The sequence below is a fragment of the Manduca sexta genome, chromosome 27 (genome assembly GCF_014839805.1).
Source record: "Manduca sexta isolate Smith_Timp_Sample1 chromosome 27, JHU_Msex_v1.0, whole genome shotgun sequence".
Taxonomy (NCBI): domain Eukaryota; kingdom Metazoa; phylum Arthropoda; class Insecta; order Lepidoptera; family Sphingidae; genus Manduca; species Manduca sexta.
Genome location: NC_051141.1, coordinates 3,981,292 through 4,006,998, shown reverse-complemented (window position 1 = coordinate 4,006,998; position 25,707 = coordinate 3,981,292). Strand labels below are relative to the sequence as shown.

Sequence of the window (25,707 nt, the reverse complement as noted above, 5' to 3'; positions counted from 1 at the left end):
ACTAAACGCGTGTCCATATTATTCGAGTTACCATAAAAGGGAGAGTTTCGCGTGCGCCATTTTCATACCAAACTATCCACAAAACAGGTTATATTTTACAATTAAAAACGAAAAAAATAGAAAGTGAAGATTGTAAGAAACATGATTGTTATTTAATTGCAATAACATTGTCAAGATAGGCGAGTTAATTTAAAATGATAGCGCATACTGAAGAAAAGAAACTGAATGTAATTTGCTTTATATTTGTATCACAGAATATATCCATTATCCATGGCGATCACATAGAGTATTAACAAATCACACTTAAAGGAATTTTAGAAAGATTATTTAAAGAATTAAATAGTTACGAAGACATCATGTAAGCTCTAATAGAGTAAAATATGAGACAAAGTAATGTGTTATAAACTGTATTCATTCGGGAATTTATAATTCAAAGATTTTTCATACTCATTACTTTTCTTAGACAATCTGCTTTTACTAACAAATCAACAATCAAGGTGAACGACAAAACCTATTATATTTCTCAACAAAAAATTGAAGACGCTCTTACTTTTACAAACATACACTTAACACGTTTTCTACATTGACATAAGTACCTAAGAGTTATGTCGTCTTTCTCAGCTAATATATAAACTTTAACATGTAACGTGTTATAAACTGTACAAGTTTGCGTAAACACGGCCCGTAACGCAACTTGTTTATTATTTTCATGTTATTAAGTGGCAGGGAAATTAACTTAAGCTGACCTGGTAGAAAGCATCTCTTGCGTACAATAAGAAACAGGTATTGTGTATCATAATAAATCTTTAAGGCAGGTAATAAATGCATTGTGAGTACGCTGTACTGCTGCATTCTGGATGAGTTTTAAAGCGTAAGACAAGATTTTATAGTTTGAAAAATTGAGCTAATATTTAAACCCTAAAACATATGTACAGACAGATGATATATCAGCCTATAGGCTACACACATATGTATCTACCAACCAAGACTAAACAATACAACGACCGTGTAAAGGTCATTTCGCCCACTGACACTTTTATCATCTCATAGATGAATCAAGGTCTGCGAAATCATTTTAGAAATGTATTACATAAGCCATGTTTTTTTGTATTGTGAAACGTCTCCTGATCGCTTTGAATTACTAATTATAAATTTCAATACATTGTTCGTAAGATTTGTTCCCTTTGTTACTCGTGTCGTTGTTTAATGACCCTGATTTGCAGCAGATTTTATCGGCATTGGTCGTGATGTGGTTAATGAAAGTTTTACACCTTTGCCCATGAACATTTCTAATCTGTGTGTTACTAATACTGCCTCTGGTTTGTGACTCAGAAATGTTATGTCAGGATGGCGATTAGTTTAACGCTGTTTGATAATGTATTAAAAAGGGAATCAGTATAATATTATCAAAAGGTACTTTGTAGTTCTAGGGCAAATAAAAGAAATTTTATATAAATGTATATTTAAGTCAATGGATTGACTTGACCTCTTTACCAGAGTCCCATAGATAGAATGACAATTTTAATTGTTGATGCTTTCAAAGAGTAAGATTGCGAATAGCTCTATTTCTTCTGCACTTCATATCTCCTGAATCTTCCCCATAAGCAGATAGCTCTGGCTACTTAATTCCTCTACCAATGTAAGTTCTTACAGATAGTGGTGATCGCTTACCATAAAACATTTGTCAATTATCCCTACTGTTATCTACTACTCAAAAAGTTTTTCATTGGCGTTCATTCCTATGATAATTATTCCGTCCATTAAATCTTACTTTGTTCATAGTGAGAATATTATTCCATACTGCATTATAGTTGATAAAAACATAATACCTTTACATGAGTAATTGCAAAAACAATCATTATATCGATGAAAAGTGAATTCGGCGGAAAACTCGCAAGACACGAGCTATGTTTAGTGATTGTTCTCCGTGGGAGACGAACAGTAGGTCAAGGACTGATCACATTTCCCACAGCTTACTGTGCGGAGTCAAAACTAGCTGACATCTACTGCGTCGACCTGAGACGCCGCATTCCTCGTAAATACCACGCCGTGCAAACTCATGAGGACATCTGGTGTGCATCTTTTAGTATTATGGAATCGCATGATTATTTTTAATTTTGATGTCCCTTAAGTAATCGTGCAAATGAAACCAGAATTATTCATTACTCTGTCAAAGTTATTGAGACGAAATTAAATCCGCAAAAGTTTGTTCGAAAACAAATTCACAAATTAACCATTCATTATTAACAATTATTTTTGTCATTAAATTGAACTGTTATACTAAGTATTTAACACCATTGCTTCAAAATATGCCACATAACTTATTCCCTATAAAGACAAAAAACACTGATGGTCACAAATGCTTTCCAAATCGATAATAACTGAACACACGCATTGAACATCAAATGAAACGAAGTGGTTGTCAATAGTTATAAATTGCAATACAAATAGACCATTAGTACGACACGGACATTACTAGAAGGAAAAACTTAAAGTGATTACATATTTTGAAAGCTAACGCACATAGATTACGATAGATATTTAAATAGAAGCGCAAACGAAAACAAATCGCGTAACTGATCATCTGCAACAGGCATTAGTGTACAATGCAATAAATTACATAACTAACATCATCGGGGCTACACTTTCTTATATGAAACGTCCCACTTTAGAGCTTAAGTTTGAAATAAGTAAATGTTATCGTGACATACAGTTAAGACGTAATGTCTTCGAACATCGCGCATTGTGTGTTTAAAATATGAGACGTACGGTGTCATGCATCGACGTTGCCACACGGGTCGTGGCCTCCTGACACCCCGATGATTACTCGGCTTACTTATCTGTCACGGCAATCCTACATACAATTTGTGAATCGGGTCTGTACCTAATCCTACACAGATATTTTAAATGTGTTATGGATTGACGAGTCAAAAATCTCACTAATAATTAATTCAATAACTTATTTACTTCCTTCTGGCAATAAATTTATAATACACAGTACATTGATTTATCTTCACGTACTCTACAGTAATTTGGATATGTTTCAGTTTTGCAAATAGTAAATTAAGTAGTCTAATATTAAAACTTATCCTGTGACTTTAAATTTTCTTATTCATATAAAATATCCACAAAACGCAAATTAATCAATGGCAAAAAAAAACAAATTATTGACAACTAGCCTATGCTCGCAGCGCAGCACCGTCCGGCTCATAGTCCCTTCCCGGAAAATATTAGCCGTCGCTCACTGGCCTATTAATACATATAAAAATTATATCAAACCATTATTACGTCACTCAGTGAAAGAAGCGACAAACCCACACTAATATAATACAACATTAAATGAAGTCTACAAATGAAATATAGTAATTATTAACCAGGATTACAAACAACTGAGGAGTATAAAACCACATGATCGATGAACGCGTTTTCAAGTTAGTCGATTTCGGCAATGTACCAGTAAATAAATACTCGTATTGTAACCGATACTTGTGCAAACGGATATCAACCTATTTACCTAAATATATTCGCTTGTGCTATAAATATTTATCGACAAATAATTACTTGACACAGGTATTAGATTGACGAAGGACAGTATCTTTGTTAAATTGACTGTATAAGTTATTATTGCAAAGTTCACCGGCAACCATGAAATATCTTGTATAAATGCATTCCATTAAAAGAGTATGTCTATAATCGATTGCACAAATTGTTTTGATCCTTCGCGATTCGTTGTTCATATTACGAGTGACTGTCATGTTTCCGAGATAAAAATATAAAACGTTTTCACTTTTAAAAGCCTTGAGCGAGCTCTAAACTTGTATTATGTATAATAACGAGATGAATTCATTTGCCTCGTTGGTCCAGTAGCACTGTAGTTTGATTGTGAAACTGGAGGTGTCCTAGGTTCAGTACCAAGGTAAAGCAAACAACTTCTATAAATTCTATAGTTAGAAACTCGTCAACTACATCATGAGATTGAAAGCTTGGCAAACTATGAATACTTGATCTGCACCCCTATCTATTCTCGCAGGATGCTGACGTGATGATGTTTTACATTACAAATTTGTTTAATTAATTATTTAAAATACATTCAAGTCATTGTCACCCTAAACGGTTATAGTATCAAGGTTGAAAAAGGCTTTAAAATGGTGAGTCAGAAAGACCCGGATCTCGGCATAATAATTTCACTACAGCGATGCGAGGTTTACGTAACGCAGTTATTTACATTAGTTAAGTAATATTTGTAATAGAACATTATCCACATTCCTCGCATTATTTATGGCGCCGGTGAAAATTTCCTTTTCGATGGTGACCATTACTGTTGATATAAAATGGTTAGATTCGAATATTAAGTGGGCTCAGCATGAGGCACGAGCGAAAGAGAAATTAATCAGCAGCGAAATTACATTTTGATTGGAATTTTATTAATGCCTCTTAATACAGTTTGGAACATTAGATTAAAACACGCAATAGATAAAATGCTTTAGATTTCTAGTTAATGTAATTTCTCTTTTAAAAGTTCATCGTTTAAGAAAATTTACACGTTTGGAAATGTCTCTAGATTCTGACGAAAATAAATATAAAAAATGGCACAAAGTAGTCGCACATTTATTGCCCGGCTTAAAATTATTGGAACATTTTCTATTATATACTAGCTTTTGCTCGGGACTTCGCCTACGCGAAAGACCTATTTCCCGTATTTTTATATCTGGGATGGCCCAGGGTCTCTAATAATCCATACCAAAAATTGTATCGTCATCAGATAGACAGACGCGGCGGGGGACTTTATTTCGTAATATGTAAGGATTAAGTTAATGTAAATTACTATATTAAAGCTAATTCGAAATTCAATTGTGTCATTTATATAGATATATATATATATACATGTATGACAGTTCAGTACGCTATTGTAGATCCCAAGGCGTTAATTTTTCGGCAACCGTTACAAACGGATATATAATTTTAAGTATAATATTTAAAAGTCGTGTCCATTCATGGTGAAAGTGGACAATATGGATTTCAAGCACGAAATCCTACACAATACACATCCATACGATTTACGATTGAATTATTCATTTGGTGTTTGATAGTAAAGCGAAATTGTAACTTTTCTAGACATTAAAACTTTAAATATATTATTTAATTTAAAAGCAAGGTTTTATATTAAAGTTGTATATCCAGCGAGGCAAACACGATTCGCAGATGTTTTTTTAGGGTTCTGTACCTCAAAATGAAAAAACGGAACCCTTATAGGATCACTTTGTTGTCCGTCCGTCCGTCTGTCAAGCCCCTTTTTTTTCTTTTCTTCACTTGATAAAACCAAATGCCACAACTACCACAAATATCAATCCCGAACTATGACTATGTACTGTATCCTAACAATTAATCGTGTTTAATATAAAAGGTCGGTTCATCTAGCGTCTCGTTTCATATGGCATTGAAATTATTTTATTCAAAAGCGTACCTCGAAGTAAATAAATAGCCAAGCTTATTAATAATGTCTCATTATTAATGTGCATTCCATTCGATACTGTATTTTCTATTACATGAACCTGTTCGTGAGTATTATCTTTTATTTACAGTAAACATGCCGCAACAAAGAACATTTATAATTTCAATAACAGTAAAATTGACATTTTCAAGACGTTCTGTCGAAGTAGATAATTTTATTCGCCAGTTATGTTCATAAACACACAAGCTTTAAACATATTTCTAGAAAAAACATCACGAAATCCTTGAACAATGTCGTAATGCAGGATCTGCATTCTTCCATAAATTTATCCGTTTCTAGATTTAACGAACGCTAGGCGATTAAAATATGTAGAATATTGCCAAATTGTTTCGCTGCCAATAATTAGAAAGTATTATTTATTTTTGTATCGCACACCGCGTTCAGGGTTGCAAAAAAGTTTATGTTCTTGAGAAAGGCTCGCCCAGAATTTTTATTTCGCAAGTCCTTGCAAAGTACTACATTTACTATGGTTACGCATTGTGCGTTAAAATTGAACGCAATTAACATTGGAATATATAACTAACTGTTAGTACGTAATAGTACTAAAACTTTATTGTTATTGGAAAACATAACTAACGCGCCGTCCATCGGTCAACCTTTCAGTATTAATATGTTATTACATCGATTTAGTACAGTTCAAGTAAAAAATAATCAACGAATAAAACATTAATTAGACTGCAATAGGTAATAAAACATAGAGCGGTTGAGCAAGCACACGTAACGCAAGTACAATGCAACCCGGCACTAGTTAGATGTCAATGAATTTTAAATGTGACTTTCAAGTGCATTGTTCGTGCTAGATAGGTTGTTAAGTCCACTGAGTGTGGGACTGGTAAATAGGAAACTTCCGAGAGTGCCCACGTGAAGTGTCAGGCGGTAGTTCGCGCGGTGACAATGAGCATGCGGCGCGGTGCGGTGTGCGGCGGTGTGGCGGCGGTGTGGCGGCGGTGTTGCGGCGGTGTCCTGGCACAAGGTCTGTCCCGCCGCTCAACGCTCGTGGTGCAGGCCCGAGGTCGCCGGTGAACGTACGGGTGCAAATATGTACGCGTAATCAATTGCCTATTGCTCGCCGTTGCGCGCTCTTTCACTCTCAACCAGTGTGACAAAGAGGACAACAATTAAATTATGCACTTATCCTAGAAAATCGTTAACAAAAAACTAAAGGTCGTTTTCCAGTTGTATCGATTCATAAGTGCTACCTCCACTACATTTATTATGTATGTATTAAAATATAAGATTTAAATTCAACAGAGGCAAGATTATATGCGTTTGACTTAGAATAAGATGCGAATACCAAGTGATTTACGCAAAACTAACTACATATTTATAAAGCACGCCTAACGCCTAGCAAAATAATGTGGGGACGAATCATATTATTATTATAGTATTTTAACTCCTTTGTTTCGCTTCACTATCTTAAATATCGATATCAACTACGCTATAAATAAATTAGCTCAACAGGGAAGAAAACACAAGCCGCGGTGAACAATCTCAAACGATCACATTACGCACAACCATTCATGCTTATCACACGTAAGCAATCGAAACGGAAGCGGAAACGCATCACAACACTTTTAAACAATCACAAATCTACTTCATCAACCAAGCCAACATAATAATGATTAACTGTGAAAATAACAGCATTTGTATTTCGTAGTAGAAATTAACATGCACATTAACGTAACAGATGATTACGAAGCTGGACTTGTGGGAGAATGGTGCAGCCTCGCTGAGAACCGACGACACGAATCAATTATCTTAGTGTGCGACCAAAAATGATCATCCCAACACACTATTTGTTAGAACATGCAATCGTGATCATAAAAATCAATGTATCATCAGTTAGATATTAGATATGGGATGTAAAGAATTTTATTATTAATTTAATTTAACTCGCTTAGAATACTGATGCAATGAAGAGTAGGAAAAGGCGAACTGGAACCCACGTCAAGAAAACAGTGTCCTCGATGTTCCCGAAAGGCCAAAAATAACCCCTTCTACAATGTTATCATTTTTTATAGGTCAACAGCGCACTAAACAAATTAAACAAAAATGTTATGCAATTTTGGTTCTCAAGAATAGAGATTTCTTTTTCTTCACATACCAAGCAATTAACATTACAGTTGGTATTGAAGGTAATGAAACAAAATTAAACTTGATTATTGGTTATTATTTGGTCTAGTGCTCAAATAAGTCATGAGAAACTGTGTTTTAACTAGAAACTTTTACTAATGCTAATAGCTACTTGATTATTAATAAACCACAGTTAAAGATTGAAGATTTATAATAATCAGTGATAATCCAACAGACCTACGGACAAAGACCGTGTCGTAGTCAAACTAAAATTCCTCGCCAATTTCACAATCACATAATTCGTCAGTTTGGTCATTGTCAAACGGATATGACGTTAATGGATAGTTATTCGTGGAGTAATTGGTGATGTATTGAACGGTATCAGGGTTCATCAACCCAGTGATAGTTGAATTGCGATCACGTAAAAATTAACACCACGCTCGTGGACTGCACTTTAATGTGGCGATCGTACGCACGCTTACTTATGCTGGTTATCATAATTTCAAGTGTAATGACACGCGCAACGGACAAAGGGATAGCCCCTTATACTAACCCGATAATTGCTTTACTTCCACATCTCTCATGCGATTATATAGACTTCATCTTCCATATTCTTCTGAAGAATGTAAATTTTCCAACTGTGTTACCCATCGCCGGCGAAGTCAGTGATAAAGCAAACGTAACTTCGAAAACTCAGAAGTGTATGGCTAAGTAGAATATTGTTCGAAATATCGGCCTTAACATTTCTACTACTCGTTGGTCTCCCCGATTTTTACATATTGTGGTAGACAATATTAGCAAAACATTAATGAGTGTCATTTTTGATTGAAGTACGAAATATACGGATAAGCTAAATGCACGGCTCAGATCACGCTCTAGTGCTGAAGGAAATCAACGTGAAGAAACAACCGGTCTTTCCTCTTGCGATGCTTACTCAATCTAGGCTTCATATTTTTGTAATGTTACGATAGGTTAAACGATAGGCAAATTGACAATTGCAGCGTTAAATTTTAAATTGTTGGTAAACCTGTTTGGGACGTTGCACGTATAATGTATTTGAATAGAAAATTGCTTTTTCGGAACTAAAGAATGTTCTATGCTATTGTACAATGTATTAATATAATTACTTTTATATTGAATCATTATACTTATTGCAAAGTTGGGCACACTACGCGACCACTGAGAAGGTATAACTTAGTCTGCCACGCTGGCGAAGTGCGGGCTAGCAGAACCCACATGTAAATTCTGCCGGAGAATTGTTAGGTATCCAGATTTCCTTACCAAGTTTCCTTTTGGTTAAAGTGTTACTATGGATTATATTATTCCAATTAATTATATAGGTAGAGTCCATTTCGTAATCAGTTCTAGCAGCGTATCTAAAAGCATATGCAAACAGAATACGTTAACTGTACTTTCCCTTTAGGGCATGATTATGTTTGATAAATGCTAACTGCTTTCGACGCATAATATTTTATGATGCGTTAGGCAATGAATATATATTTAGGTAGTCATATGTTATTAAGGTATTTGTAAGTTATATGTATATAATAATTAATTAAATAACCTCTTGTTGGAGGTTTTTATATTTCATTTTGTCATTGTCATCCGTAAACCTCATTAATAGTAATAACATTCAGTGTCAGAACATTATTAATAATAAGAAGAAGCATTTATAGAAAACAAGCCTCTTTTTGTGCGGAATCTCTAAAGATTATAAGTTTTTAGGGGAATCTTCAAATTGCAGCCGCGGGAATAATTTGGAGGCACCAGGTATTCTCCAAATATGACTTAAGTAATTAAATTTTATTTAAACATCAAAATAATTGAGTCAAGTTCTCCTCTACAATGTGATAATAATTTTAATATTTCCTAAAATTTATAGTAAAAATTATAATTTTATAGTCGATGACACAACTCAATCAAAATCTGACACTGTGACGTTTACAATATTTCATAAATTCACAGCAACATATATACATTCACTGAGAACAATGCAATCAGATTCTTAACCACGATTACGCTAAACAATGGTAATTTTTATGTCGCTTCTAAGCAGCGCCTAAGCCAGGAAAGTGCTAATCTAGATTTAGATAAACATCGATTAAATAACAGCGGATATGTATGTTTTACTTCTATTAAAAGCGGGAAAAGTCCTTGCTTTTATTCAAATAATATGTAAAAAAAAATTAAGAAAATTTGTGCGGTTAATTCACCTATAATGTTGTGGTGGGATATTTATATCCGCACGAAACACAAGATGTAAAACCCGCCATAGTGGTCCACGTAATGTCACGTTCCGGGTTAAGCCTATATTATATATGTTTCAAACAGGCCCCCATAAATGTGCCTAGTAGCGAAGGATATACATCTCTCGCCAGTTGACGGTCTATATGGTTCCAACTTTGCTTACAATCAGGAAAAGTCTGCAACCTCTCATTCTTTTTCACCCAGTGGAGTGAGAGATTTCCGACTCTACAGTGGTGGTATAAAAATATATTTTTGTAAAGTTGGTAAATACTTACCACGTTCATGTAAGATAGTTGGTCACCAGCGTATAGCGTTTTAGTGCTTACAACTTAATAATTAAAATACGATTAAGTATGATATTTTTTGATTTGCATATTTTATAGTTGCTAACCAAATAACGATATTCAACTAAAGCAATACTGTAATAAGTAAAAGATAACTTCGATCTTCACTGAACCGACAAAAAAGGGAAATAAATAAGGGAATGCGAAACACGTCGTCGGTAACCAGCGGACGACTTGAAGGATGCAGATATTATCTACAGGGGACAATCGATTCAATACTATAGTTACTGATACTCGTCCCTCTCTCAAACGATTTTAATGAATGTGATCTACGTGGATTTTAACCATGTTGAACAAATGATTTGTTTGGGTATTCACAATTGGTCGCTTGTTTAACGTCTACTGGATCTGATTGATATAAAAGGAAACGAGTTGTGTCAGAAAAAAAACATGAAAAGAAGACTCCAACACGGCATTTCCCCGCATCATATCTTACAAAATCGACAAATTGTTATATTACTAAGAATGCTAATTTTGATAACAAGTCATGAATCTACAAAATATTTGGAAACCAATGATATTATATGAATGCTTTAATCATATCCTAATGCAGTGGCATTAGTTCCAAAGAAAAAATTTCAAATTACCGTGGTCGCCTTTTAAATATCTGCTTGAAATGAGTTTAATCTAAAACATTTATATTCGTTAAAATTATATCACATTCACCAGTGTCAAAGGGACCCTATAACCCGATTACCTACTTCAATTTATATAGAATTTACATAAAATTTAATTATCATTAGAAAGATTTGTAGACCGCATTTATACATATTAGTAGTTCCCGTTAAGTAAAATTTACGTTTCGCCATTGACATTCACTAAATGAATGTAATCTCTTTTAGGTTATTGTGCTACTGCTAATCCGACTTATAATAATTTTCTCGGATCATAAACCAGACGTTGCAGCAAGTTTCACGTTCTAGCGTTAAAAAACGCGCCCTCTGATTATATTGACATTACGCAAGCAAATGTTACGTTTATCAGCGACTTTAATGTCTTTAGGTCAAGATTACTTGGTGCGCGTATTTATAAGAACGTTTTGGGCTCCACACCTCACCTGACCTTGAGGTCAAATTGATTATACTTGAATCCATCTGTACTAATTATGGTCCTAAAAACAGTGTTTATTTCAGAAGGGCAAAGAGTAATTTAATTTGACTTTCTACACAATTTATAACCAAAGAGGAATTCGGCATAGGTAATAATAAGATTATAAAGATGTAGCAAACGATCAACCAGCGGCGAGGGACGTGCGACGTGACCGCTGGGACATAACTTGTGTATCAGCATCACGCGCACCATGTACAGAATCACAAATGGCATCCGCGGCACGCACCGCGCCTGTCTACGGCTGACACGAAAATATTGCCATCACACTGCACTGGAATATATTAGCCAAAGCTTAACCGGTTTTACGCGTACTCAACTCTATTTAATATGATAATGCCGAGTTACACCTATTTACATGTTAGCATCACTAGGCCAAAACTTCTTGCAAGGTCCAAGACCCCAAACCGCATGTCAAGGTCCGTGTACTTGCCAAATACCTATGCTTCCCAAGTAGAAAATCAACTTTTACCACAATGCTGGTACATAAAACACGTTTCGTAAACAGGAACCGTTCATGCGTAGGTACCACCGAGCGGCGCACCCTTTTCTTTTACCGCTTCGTGAAAAATATCGAATGTTTTAAAATCGTCTGCAAATATTCCATTAGCATTTCGCTTCTTCTACCCACGACCAAAGAGACCTGCCTACCATTTCCTTAAATAAATTCAACTTATAAAAATAAAATACTTACCCCTAAATTACGACACCCTAAGCACTATCTACACATATATCGCATATTTTTGGTATGAATAAATATTAAATAAAATGTATCGTCGTTGCGATCTCAAATATCGCGATGAGATACAATACTCATTTGGTCGCTGCGGCCAGTCTCGATTTTGTAACATACGATGCAGATCATGGACATAGAAAGAGCCAAGGTCAAAAAACAGCGTTCCATTTGTGTAGTGCCGCGGAGCCCGCGCCGGTCGCCGCGTGCCGAGCGGTCGACTGTTATTCACCGGTGGCGCTTCGGCCATTATCCACGTTCTCAGTAATTATTGGGAATCTCCCTAACACTGCGATGAATATTCTTGCGACATGAGGCCACGCAATAGATAAAGGTCACATGTAGATGATGTAGTCAATCCCTAGAAAGTCGATGACGCAGTGCCGTACCAGTCTCGAACAACAATAGCGCTCGAATAATAATACGTGCCTCGATCGACATAGAATTCCAGTTGAACGTAATAGAACAAACACCATGTTTTATTCATCGGTTATCTCACAGCACATTCCTCTAAAGGTCATCGGCAGGAAAGTGAAATTAGTCGAAATCGAAAGTGACGCGAACGCGAAGATACACATAAATATCATGATCTAATTTTGTTGTCGATAGCGGTGGCCATTTCGGCGTAGTTGCCGGGCAGCGAGCTCCGAGCCTGTGCCTTTACTCTTAAAGCTACTGATGCAACCGAGCACATCCAATGTCACTTTATTATGATTATGACACGTGTCTGGTTTTCTCCGACGGCGTGTGGAGCGCGTCTCTCTGTGCTGATGAAATGCAATGATATAATATGTGTTGTGTTTGCGCAACCAGTGTTAGCTCTTACCGCCGATGGCCAGCCCGTTCGATTACTCTATGTGCTCAAAGGACAATCTTACAGCGACGTTCGGCATCCTATCCATAAACCACCTCATATACGTAATGTATTTTATTACCGCGAAATATCACATGGTTATTTAAATTCTAACCGCATCAAAAATCATCATACACTTGAAATGTATGTTAATATAATATTAGGCAACCGGTAAAACCTGCCAAATAAATGAAGAGGTATTTAAGCGTCTAAATGTCAAATACAAATTCTGTTAAACACTAATGATCTAAAATTAACATGTCGGCGCGCGCCGCGTCGCTCACCGTTATCAATCTACATTGTTATATTTTTTTCCGCATACGTATGAGGTGCATATATGTATGTACTTTGTACATATGTAATGCCTACGTGTATGTACGACAGCTAAACATTTAGCGAAACAATGGCATAATAAGCGATATACTCAATAAAAAACCGATGAGTCAATTTACTCCCCCTTTGACGCGGCCGTTGAAACATTAGCAAACGCTTTATATAAACATTCATACGTCCATCCACGGATGATAGTCACGAATATTGTAATAACATGATAAGCGTGTCAAAATACTGAATACGAGCTATTCATGAAAACATAAATTCAAATATTTCTAGCGACCTTTAAATATTCGCATTTATTTTAAAATTGTTTATTATAACCGGTAATTAAAAAGATGCCTGATGCTAATATTAAAATGAACCAATAACGCATACAAAATTATTTTGCAACGTGACATTAACATTTACATCTCTGAATTCCGAGGACAAATATTTAATTAGTATTGTTTCATTATTATGATTCTAAAATAGCCATAAATAAGTTATCATCTGAATTAGCTGTTAATAAACAATATTTTACAATAGGACCTATATTTTGATAGAACTTAATACATAAACGCCTCTAAACAGAGGTTATTACATCATAGTTATACCATAAATCTATAGACGTGATCAAAAAGTTTTTTTTTAATTGTGACTGCCTATTTAACACGCGCACAATTCAACCCCAAGCGGGCCGCTTTATCTGCATCGATACTCTGCGTTTGAAGGAATACCCCCCAGAAGAAGTCTCGTAATTTTCCTTTACAAGTCCGACTGGGCTGCAACGATTAATGTGTTGCGACAACGCAGTGGGCTAACTAGCAAGAACACATGAAACTTGAAATGCCTGCTTAGTGTGTATAAAGTGCCACTTGATCTCGGCTTCAAGTAGACATAGCAATTTCTTCATTTTACTCGCTAAATATTATTAAACACCTTTAATAATCCTATTTAAGAAACATAAAGCCTTTAAGGAAAGCTTACTGGGCTCATTTATTTTACTAATATTATAAATCCGATGGAATTTTTTAGATGTTCCTAAGTTTATAAAAAGTAAATGCTGAAACAGTTCAATGGATTTAAATGAGATTTAACACATGGATAGCCCTTGTCCAGGATTACTGTTTATCTATGTAATTTGGTTCCATAAGAAAAAATGGAATTCATTGAAATGTTTTTTAAACAGATGAGAGCTGGCATAATCGTAAGCATTGCAACAGTAATTTAAGGACTTTTAGAGCGACACATAGTAATAAAAAATAGAAGAAACTAATAAATCAATACATAAAAACCTAAATAATAAATAAATATTTGATGCATCGAGTATCCTCTTGCAAAAAGATCTCAAAATTGCTATTAAAGACTGTGTATTGCGCAAATGAACGCGTGAGAGATATGCCGTGCGGCGCGTCGCAGGCGCAGCGATGGGCCGCAGCCCGCGCATCGTGACCCGCCACAGTCGTCGCCGCTGCCCTTGACATATCCACCCAGTAGAAAGTGCAAGCATCTAACTCGGACCTCAGATAAAGACCGGACAATAACCGGTATGTTTCGATACATGCAAAAATATACGGCCTGTTGTGTAACGTTACAAAAAATATTCATTCTTAGCGCCGCGTTGTACAATGCCAAGTGAGAGCCATGCTCGAGTCTTATAATCAAATTGATAAAGCTATTTCTTTTAATACTCACCTTTTCTCAGAAATGATGATCAGCGATTTGTCTGTTAATTAAGTACGTGTACAGGTGATAAAGAAGCCAATTAAATTAAATGCGTGCAAATATAAAGCGATATAACTTTTATATCTCTATCAAAACTTTTGGCGTGTATAGGTTATAACAAGAAATATTCTGCGACAGAATATTCAATACATCAAGTAGATAAATATGAGCTAAGATCGTGTAATTTACGGTGCATTTGTCATAGAAGCTGTGTGATATTCGAAACATTTTATACGGCCGCCAATGTCACTTCCCACGCGTTCGCCATTTACCTCGACGCTAGAGCATTAACTTTGCATAGTTACTATGATTCCAGATACATTGATATGTTAAAGAATTGTTTGTGATTGGAATCACAAACAATTCTTTAACATATCCGGAATAACATGGCATGTTGTTTTTATATACATTCCTTATTAAACATAAGATTTTATGACGTATTAATAGGCGACACAGTGCTTTCAAATTATTATTATAATTAGTCTGTCATATAAAATCCTTCGGCTATGTCTATAATTCGATATTAAGTCGAGCGGCATAATTCTGCCGAGACCCTGAGCTAAAAGAAACTGTTGTACATTTAAGATTTCGTAATATTTATTCCATTTCAGAACAGTTGTGATAAGGCCTGTTTTCCAATTTTTTATGCCCCTTAATAGCTTATTCGTGCATAATTAATCTGCCATAATCATAAATAATCCGCTTGTTTTCTTCAAATATGTATCATTTTTGAGATACCGGTATTGGTTTCTAATTCTGTGTTATGTAATCATGACGAAGATGTTTATGGGTTTTATGTTAGGAGTAAGTCGACGCGGCCCTTTTGTAACGGGTTCTGTAGGCTGTTATATGTTTCCTGCAGGCCGCGAGAAGCGAAAGTTGTGGTCGGATGTAACATCTGCACCATGGATGTAAAATGGGTTACGTATTAGGCTGCGGTTACGACCACGTGTTAATAAGACTCACTGAGAACGAGCCAATAGATTTATGCATTGTTTTTGTCGATTTAATAACTAAGATTAAAGCCGACGCTAGATTAGAGTAATATAAAGTTTTGGGTGCTTAACTATATAATATTTGCTTTAAACTGTCTAGTCTAACAGTCTAACAGCTATTTCCTTGCCGAAATATGAACTCAATGGTAGATTTTTGTTACTCATAACTTCAAAAATGACAATCACCGCATTGTTTGCGTAATCCTAACGGATGAAGTGTTAATTTTATCATAACATTCACAACGAACACTCGTCGGGACAATGACTGTTCCGAGTCGTCTTTAATGAAAGTAAACACTTCCCACGCAATAGAATAGCAAAAATAATTTACTTTTGATGTAATCTTAAATTTCAGTACAATTTGATTTCTGATAATTTTATTTTTTGTTTGAAAACTTACCTTTAGATAAAAAGCGTGCATTTAATGTATGGTGTAGAGTAAATATGTAATTCCTTATTCAAGTTATGTAATAGGTCAATAACACTACATTTATAAGAATTTAAAGAAAACACTATCACAAAATAATCCCTTACAAAAAACTATAATTTTGAATGGTTGAAAAAAACTAAACTCTACATGGCTTCTCAACCCAAAATACTTCCGTGAATTGCTGATATTCTTCTCTATAAATGACAAATTTTTCATAGAAAACCTATGACGTAATTAATTATACACCTTGGGTTCTGTATGTAAAGAATATTTTACGAGAGGAATAAAACGGCATTGTGACAACGGTCGCGTGAAAACGAAAGGCGGAAACAATAATTACAAATATTTTTCCACTGCAGGCATAATGAATAGTCCAATGCCTTTCCGTTTGCGAACTAAGGACTCGTAATAACAAACTTAGTGTCTGAAGAACTTAACTATGGATATATATAAGCCGAAACAGTACACGTAAAAAACACGATTAATTTTAACTAAAGATCCGTAATTAATAACTTTCTTCAGTGCGTGAAATATATAGAGAGTCTAAATAGGTAGAAAATACGGTAATTATTACTGATTAAAATATTTATTGTATTATGTAGTGGAATAATGACTCAGTGCGGAAATAAGCGCCGTATCTCCGTTACCTGTATAAGACGTTTACTACAACAGGCCGGCATAATCGTGTCGACTGCCGAGGGGTCATCTCTCGTCAGTCGACATTCTATTAGACCGCACTCTACTTACCATCAGGGGCAGTGGGTTTACTTAGCCGTACCCGTATTAAAAAAACCAATCCAATCCAATTTATTTTATTTGGCTGTATCGTTTATACGATAATTATGCCAATGTCAAGTTTGAAAAGCATTGTCATTGGTAGATTAAAAAAACCTAAATATCTAAACCTTATATGTTCCCCTGAAGCATCGGAATGTTTGCCGGCAAACATGACAGCTACATGACATTTACATGTGTCACGGGAATATAACCTTATATACTACATAATGAGGTTATATTCCCGTGTCACGCGTAAATGTCATGTAGCTGTCATGTTTGCAAAATTTCCGTCAAAACAAAAGTGTCATGTGATTCACATTTATTATGAAAAAAATATTATCAAGCCCTCAAACTAGTCCTTACAATCTAGTCAGTACAACAATGTGAATGAACAAATCTAATCACGACGGTTATTTCGAATATTCAATGTCCGGTTCAAACAATATCTTTGTACTAAATTGTCTCAATGCCTTGTCGATCTAAAGGTTTAGTTCTTTGTACGGCATGCTAGCTTAGAGCGGGTTTGTAATAATCACATATCCTTGGTTTTTTAAGAAATTTAAGGTATACGGATTATATGAGATAATCAACAAACTACTGCGACCAGTTAAAAATGCTTGACTTACAATAAAACTACACCACAATCTCTACAAAATTGCAGTTGGATCGTCATTTTTCTTGCAACTACTTACGATTTTACTCATATTAATACTATACAGTGACAGTGTACGTGATTGTATAGTCACAGAAAGATGAAAAAAATGTTAAAAAACTAAAGTTGAAATATGCCGTCGAAATAAAAACAAGTTGCAACCGTTTATACTTAAAAACATGATGTACTTGACGTGCATACAATGTAGGATAGCGCTCGTGTGGACATAACGTTTCACAACGTCCGAACCAGCGAAGCTTTCAAGTTTCTTATTCGAAATGGCTCTACACAACTGGGGTCATAAAGTCACACGGCAAGCGTTGAAGGCTCCTCGATGCATACTGCGTTCATTAAAATATTAATTTTAGGCTAGTACAGACGTGGAGCTTTAAAAGTATTCGTCCTTCTCAATTATTATAGATTCGTTAATGTATTTAATTAAATGATATACAGCGATCGTACGTTTTATTTTGTGTTTGAACCAGATGGGTAGAAACGAAGGCACGCGAGGGCTACCAACCAGTTTTAGATTATAGTTAATTTAGTTAGGAAACGTCATCAAGGACTTTTATGTCTAAAATTTAGAAGCAAATTCATCCTCAACACTATAGAAACAGGTCCAAATCCCCAATCGCAACGTGTCTCACAAAATGACCACAGTGCAATCCAAGCCTTAACGAAGATTCACATATAAAAAGCGAAAGTGAAGGTCGGCAAGTAAGATGACGCGCCCGTGGCATGCTTGACCGGTGACTACCGGACTTCACATGTCACGTCTCATCCGATCAGAACCGGTCGCGTAACAGCCAATATTTTAACAATTACTTTGCATTTCATTAGTCGCGCCGGGTTTCGTTCTTTTATGTAAAGTTCATGCTTGTTAGTTATCTTGGTGCGGCTTACTTGTAAACAACGAGAAAGCATTGCCTTTCTACCAACCCCTCAAGGCGTGCTGTCGTGTTTGTGAATTTAAATTTTTTTCTACTAAAGATAACATCAACCATAAATTCTAGACATCGCACGCGAGAATCTTCTAAGAAGAACAAATAAAAACATCGTAGCTCCACCTTGAAAGTTACATTCTCTTTCACGGAAGCTAACAGAACCTAAAATCTAGTTGTAGGAAATCTTTACGATTTGTTATTCTTTGTGTTGTGTCAAAACCAGAGTAACATTTTTGACTGGCTTGCACAGTTGAATATTAAAAAAGATAAGTTTTTGATTATAAGGACGTCTCAAAATGAGCCAGAGGTTTACTGCGCCGCCACAGCGCGGCAACCGCGCGTGCAGCTAGTTTGAAGGCGCCCTAAGACTTAGTTATTGATATAAAATGTAAGAGAATAACTTATTTTGAGCATATATATGCTCAAAATAAATATATTACATGCAATGTACTGAATAAGTATATTTACATTAATCTTAATCACTGTTGATTAAGTATTTAAATCTACAAACAAATATCAAAATATCAGAAACACAAATAACAACACAAGATCAATACGCTTGGCAAATATAATTTAGTTTATGTTTCGTAACAATAAATCACTGTGTCCATAAAAATAAATCTCTAAAGTGACACCTCCTAAATTAAGATATGATTACGAAACGATCATTTAAATAAAATTATTTTTAACGAGAATACTTAAAAAATCTGTGTTTCAAATATAGACTTTTAAAATACATTAAAATGAACCATAATGACAATTCTAGACGTTGTATTATTTTAGAAATATTCATCTTTACACTACAAATAGAAGATAATTAAAATCTAGTTTTATAGATGCCGTACTGCGTCAATATATAACGGTCGACGACGGATGTCTCAATAGCTCGTGCTCCGTCCGGGGAAACCTAGGTTTGCCGCGCGGATGTCCTCGATGTAAACGGTACCGCAGCATGGCTTGCAGGCTACCGTAGACACCATATGAGATCACAGTAAGGCGTAGTTCCGTCCCATATTAAGAACTTAGAAACAACAACCATTGATATACGGATTTACAGTTAGAAGCGTAATTGTTTCTACGAAATTACGGATTTAACAAACGTTTTAATAATTGAAATGGTTTAACGGATAGTCATTTACTTTATGATTTATTGCTTATTGAATATATTATAATTCCTCTTTCCGATATGACATAGAAATAGAAATGAAGAAATGAGATGTAATTTGATCAAAATGTGATGATCCATAAGCATACTATAATAAAGAGTAATATTAATCGATCAAAAAATGCCTAATAATTTTTATTAACTGTATTCAATTAAAAAAAATATATGTCCTCTTTAGGACAGATTGCCGAATAGTATTTTTTTTTTATTGTTTTTGATAGCTTCTGATGTAATTTGTAAAATAATTTTAACCCTAAACTAAACATATAGGCTTTCTGGACTTATTTGTTAACGCATCACGCAAAAGTTACTCTATAGAATACAACGAATTTTCGCACACATTTCGCTTACATTCCAACATAAATGTATGTGTCATCAAAATACGTGATCCGACAACAGATTTAAAAAAGTCATATTCAAATATTTTTCGTGATAGCAGACGCGGTGGCCAACAAATGTAATGTTGATAAATGCCATTAACAATTGAAATAACTACTACTAATTATTAAGAGATAACTGTTAAAAACGAAGATAATAAAATCTTTTGTCCAATACTGTAAGTAAGGATTGCAAAAACAGATAAAAATAATTAATGGAGTCAATGCTTGGAATAATTCCATTGTGTATTAAATAATAGATGGACGATATCCATGACACTGGTAAAAGTTAGCATTAAAATACACCGAAGTCAATATTCGGAACACGTACAAGCGCACAGTAACGTCACAGGAATGTGCCAACATACAAAGTGTTGTTCTCGGTGCATATTGTTGGGCAACGACAATAATGAGAGCAAGATCATAAACAATAGCGAGGTTTGGACACCACTGACATGATACGCAAACATGTACCACGAAATAGTTACTATACGTACTATTAACCACACAAGCGGACAATTTAATTGCACCTTTCGGCGTTTCCAACAGGGTAAATTGATAAATAATTTATTCTAAACGCCATAAAATTTAACTAATGAAATTGCTTTATACACGCTTTTGACCGAAATGAATTTAGTTGTATCGCAAGGTTACAAATGGCGTAGTTGGCCTGCCATTGTGTAATATAATGCCCATACAAGGGAGCAAGTGCAGACATTGGACACGAACCTCGCGAGAGTCGGTGAAATCATAATTTGAATCTATTCCAAACCGGTTGAAAGTCCCACAAATATTTGTAATTTGGAAGCGATAAATACATGCGGAAGAAGTCACGCCATCGCCAGAGAAGTTTATTAGAAGCGACGGGCGGCCAACCACACTCCATTATCAATTGAAATGTTCGACACGGGTTCAAACGATATTCACGTATGATACAACTTTCTTTTCGACACACGCGTCACAGTATCGAAAATCTGTAGCCCGGAGAAATTCCACCGGCGTGTTTTGTATTCAAAAACAAAGCCAAAACGAATTTGGCATTAGTGACGACGATAGGTTACGTTACATTTTGAGAGGGAAAGTGAAACAATACTATAAATTTACACATGATTACGTCTAAATCACCTAATTAGGAAGCGTCTGCCAGCACTTTGAATGTTACAATTGTTGTGCGGTACACGTAATGTGTCAACGTACGAGAGCTCGAATCGCCGAGACATCGCTAATAACTTTCTTCACGACAACACGCCTGTCCGTGTTTGTGTATTACAAAATATTATATAAAATACTAATTGCGCGTTAAAGAACATTAGTGATTACGTCAGTGATAATGATGAATACACAATGGAATGTCGCAACTATTTTGGCATTTTAATTATAAGCCGAATGTGGATGACAGACGACCTCATTCGACAAGTTAGAAACTTGTTGGGTTAAGGTTAAATCCCACATGCAAACTGGAACCTCCGTGCCGATGATTCACGATAGGATATATTATAATAAAATCTTTACATACGTGTACAATCTGTTAATATGCGTAACCAATCAAATAATCGTTTGTTTATTCTAGAGAACATTATACTACGTAGAGCTTATATTATTTCTACATAAACTGTATTTAACTTTACTCATACAGCGATTGTGAACTTTACGAATAAACAACATCCGCCTAGAGTGTAGACACTAGGGCAACATGAGTAACCAGATCTAATCGTTTTAACGATAACTCTGCAACTTTTTAAGGAAGACAACTGACAATATAAAACTAGACTTGTTGATGTGATTAAGTAATGTAATATCCTACTATGTTATAAATTCGAAAGTATGTGGGGATGTATGTTTGTTCCTCTTTCAAAAAAAAACTACTGAATGGATTTAGATGAAACTTTACATTAATATTGGTTATACATCAGAATAACACATAGGCTTCAATTTATAATGATTTTGTGTAAATTCGTCTTTATATAACGATACATATCAAGTAATTCGGTAAAAAAATATACCGGAAAACTCCTCCACGCGGACGAAGCCGCCAGCAATAGCTAGTAATTTATATATATTTATCTCTGTTGGTGATATTTGTTTCACGCAGCAAAATATTTTTCCCTCACGCTTAGGCCTCAACGACCTTAATTAAGTAAAATTGGTAAAATATTTTTCCCAGACACGTTTAGACAGCTTTATCAAAGGTTTCAGAGTTTAAAATATTATAATCAATAAAGAAGGTAGTCGAGTCGACCCTCATTATTTTAAATTTAAAAAACATACAAAAACCGATTTAAAGAATCCAGGTATAATATAAAGCGTGCTTTGTATCTTTATAATAAAACAAATTTACTAATTCGCAAACGATGAATTCTGCGAACGTACAGTCATCCGCGATTCAAGGAAAATTCGAGATAATAAAATAAAATTGTTAATTTATATTCAAATCAGAGATCGGCCCTTAGACTTCAAAATAAAGTTAATGCAAACAAGAATACATTATATCTGTAAATGGTTTTGTATTATCCAATAAATATTATCTCTAGCTCAAAATTTACAATAATGACCTTCAATGATCAGTAACAACATTGACTTGCTTCTCATATACTAATAAGACAGCAACTTTGAAATTACTTGTATAGATTCAGGATCAATAAAAGGACACTTTTATAAATATTCATCGTATTCGGTGCGGAAATAAATTAAAAATTATTTGGGTACATAGCATGCTGCGCGGGTCCGCTCGCTGAATTTGAATGTTAGAGTTCCTTGATTTACTACTTTGTACTTGGTATATAAAGTATTTGACTTCCCATTCGTTTTTACTAAGCCGAAGGGTTAAAAAGTATCAAACCGTTCAAGCTTCGAAATGAAAGCAATTATGACATAGGATTTCAGTAAGAGTGAATATTCTATCACAAGTATCGAACGCGTATATGAACTTTAAAAATAAAACGCTCAAACGCTTTCAATAAGCCTATGTCTTATAAATTGACACGTATGTTTAAATGCTTCACTTATTTACAAAACCTTTTCCTATTCAATTCTTTGGTTGTTAAAAATGGTAACTTTATATTGATATATTTAATTATAGGGCTGTTGAAGTCGTCAACGCGTTTCAAATAAGTGGCAATGACGATGAGTGCTATAACAGATAATATAAACTATAATGAATTAATTTATTATTAACATTCAAAATTAAATAAACATGATCGTAATAATCCCCACGTTTCTAGGCGTGCCTATTTAACTGTATTAGCATATAGGTTTTTAATTCGTAGCACGAGCTTTCTGTGGCACTGGCAACTAGTTTTTTGTGGTATTTATAAAGAACAATTCGATCTGACAACCAAAGTAAACCTTTTTGACGACGTTTTGAAAAATGTTTTAATTTTTGCATGCTTTATGTGTTTTAACAACATACAAGTTTAACTACTCATAAAAACATAATTACTATGACACACATACATACATTACTATTCATATTTCATAAATGCCAAAAATTACCTTTGATAACTATTAAGTGTGTTTTAACAAGAAATTTAAATCGCTCAAATTTAATTTGCGAAAGCTTCACGGCTGTTTATAACGAGCGTACAATTATAGGCTATTAAAAATCTACTACGTAATTCCAATTACAAATTTCACTACCAGTTTTTTTATCATTGTAATAAAATTTACTAACTTTGTATTAAATACGATAATAAACATAGAAAAATATGTTTAATGCAAAATGATAGAGCATAAGTCTTTGTGCAGAAAGCTATCAAGTCAGAAGTTCATGACGCACGACTCTGCGGCGACATAATGAATGGCTTGTATATGCATATACTGAAATAATAGCGTCGCGCAGTATTTATAGATCTGTTGCTTAACCTCATTGCGGTCTGGACATATTATAATTTCGGCTCGATTTCTAGCGCTATGAGAAGACAATATGTACTCCGAGGGGCGTCTTCAGCTAGCGCGCGGCAGACGCGCGGCAGGCGTTCCGTGGGCGCAGGCAGTGTAAACAGGCGCGAATATCGCACGGCGCCCGCGCGGGTCACAATATGCGCGCGAGTCGTGCATAATTTTAAAAGCAATGTTTCGCTGGCTTCATTGAGAAATGCGCGCCCTCATTCGTGATGTCAGTCGGCTGTCGTTGAGCAATGAAAACCTGATTTCCACACAAGAAATCAGATCTGATTTTTGTCGATATATCATATCCTAAACATTACGTAAACTAACGCAGCGACAGCGAATCATCTATGCAAACACGCGATGAAAGTGAACCGGCCGCGGTGTGAAGACAGGTTCGGAGATGCTAAGTGTCTGCGCCTGCCGACGCACAAGTACCTACATAACAATAATCTTTATCGTCGCCAATATTAGAAAGTGATTGTGAACAGCACGTATCGATCTGACGAGTAATTATCACGGCAACTAGCTGTAGTTGTAGGTACGTGTATCGCGAGCGCAGTACGGGCGCTGGCGCGTGGTTTTTGATATGTTGCGGTGTGTGGTGGTATGTGGTAGTGTGGTACTCACAGTGCTGTCCTGGCGATCATCTCGGCTGCTGGTGGCGCGTGGTGGCGGTACTTGAATTGCGTGCGGCGCGCGCGCCTGCCCGGTTCGCTCGGGCTGCTGGCTGCAACAGAGACCTCACGTCAGCACTCGCGCCTTTCCCAAACGACACACAGTTGCGACAGTGATGCTCAACGAGGAAGCTGCATCGCACATTTAAATGCAACGCTAATGTCAGAGAGCGCTTAAATGCCAATAGCGGCGACCTTTCGGTTTCGACTCGGGTTGCGCAAGCGAGGATCGCCGGTGATCGTGTGAGAAAGGCGAGTGCGTGCGGGGACTGTGGGGGTGGGACGCACCGGAGGGGGGGTGGGGTGACACCGACGCGCTGCCGTACGGCGACTAACCTCGCCGCCGTGCGCGCACCTCTTACTTATAGCCGCGCGCCCACCAGCCGCCGCTGCCACCAGCTCACCCTCGACTCCTCTCCTCTCCTATAACCCTGGCGAACACCACATCACACCACCCTCTTCCAACGTTTACCGAACTGCGAGCTGGAATTTCACGCAAAAATCATAGAAAAAATAATATATACTAAACCTAGTAACATCTACTAATAATGTGCGCTCAGATAAAATTCATAATTTATTATTTCATTAAAGAATAGTGATCTAAGCGCTTAAAAAGGTTAAACTGAGAAACTTTTCAACTAACGCTACGAAAGATTTCAACGCGTCGCAAGATCTCCGTATTCTTAATCTCGTTGTTTAAGAGCTCTACAGGTCGTTATTGCCTCTTATGACTTATTATTTCTAATGTATAGAAATTAACAGTATTTTGTATCACAATATCTAATTGGTTAGGACAGGATGAGTTTATTTTCACGGAGGACGGAACTATGGATCTGTTATTAATTATTTTTCATATAAAACATGTTTTATCTGCAATAACGTGTTTGCGTGTTATG

The 25,707-nt window shown here is 35.7% G+C and overlaps 1 protein-coding gene across 4 annotated transcripts in view; it reads right to left on the bottom strand.

Moving 5' to 3' along the window:
• Window positions 1–25,206, bottom strand: part of LOC115444843 (flocculation protein FLO11) — a 36,887-nt gene extending 11,681 nt beyond the window's left edge. Inside the window, exons 1-2 of one of the 4 annotated variants that reach the window (XM_030170782.2) lie at window positions 25,100–25,206; window positions 24,765–24,864 (exon numbers count right to left, since the gene is read on the bottom strand). In XM_030170782.2, coding sequence (XP_030026642.1) covers window positions 24,765–24,784 — 20 coding nt within the window. In that variant the 5' untranslated portion in view covers window positions 24,785–24,864; window positions 25,100–25,206. The other 3 variants (XM_030170784.2, XM_030170783.2, XM_037443974.1) reach the window with 3 other exon arrangements.
• Window positions 25,207–25,707: the final 501 nt, after the last annotated feature.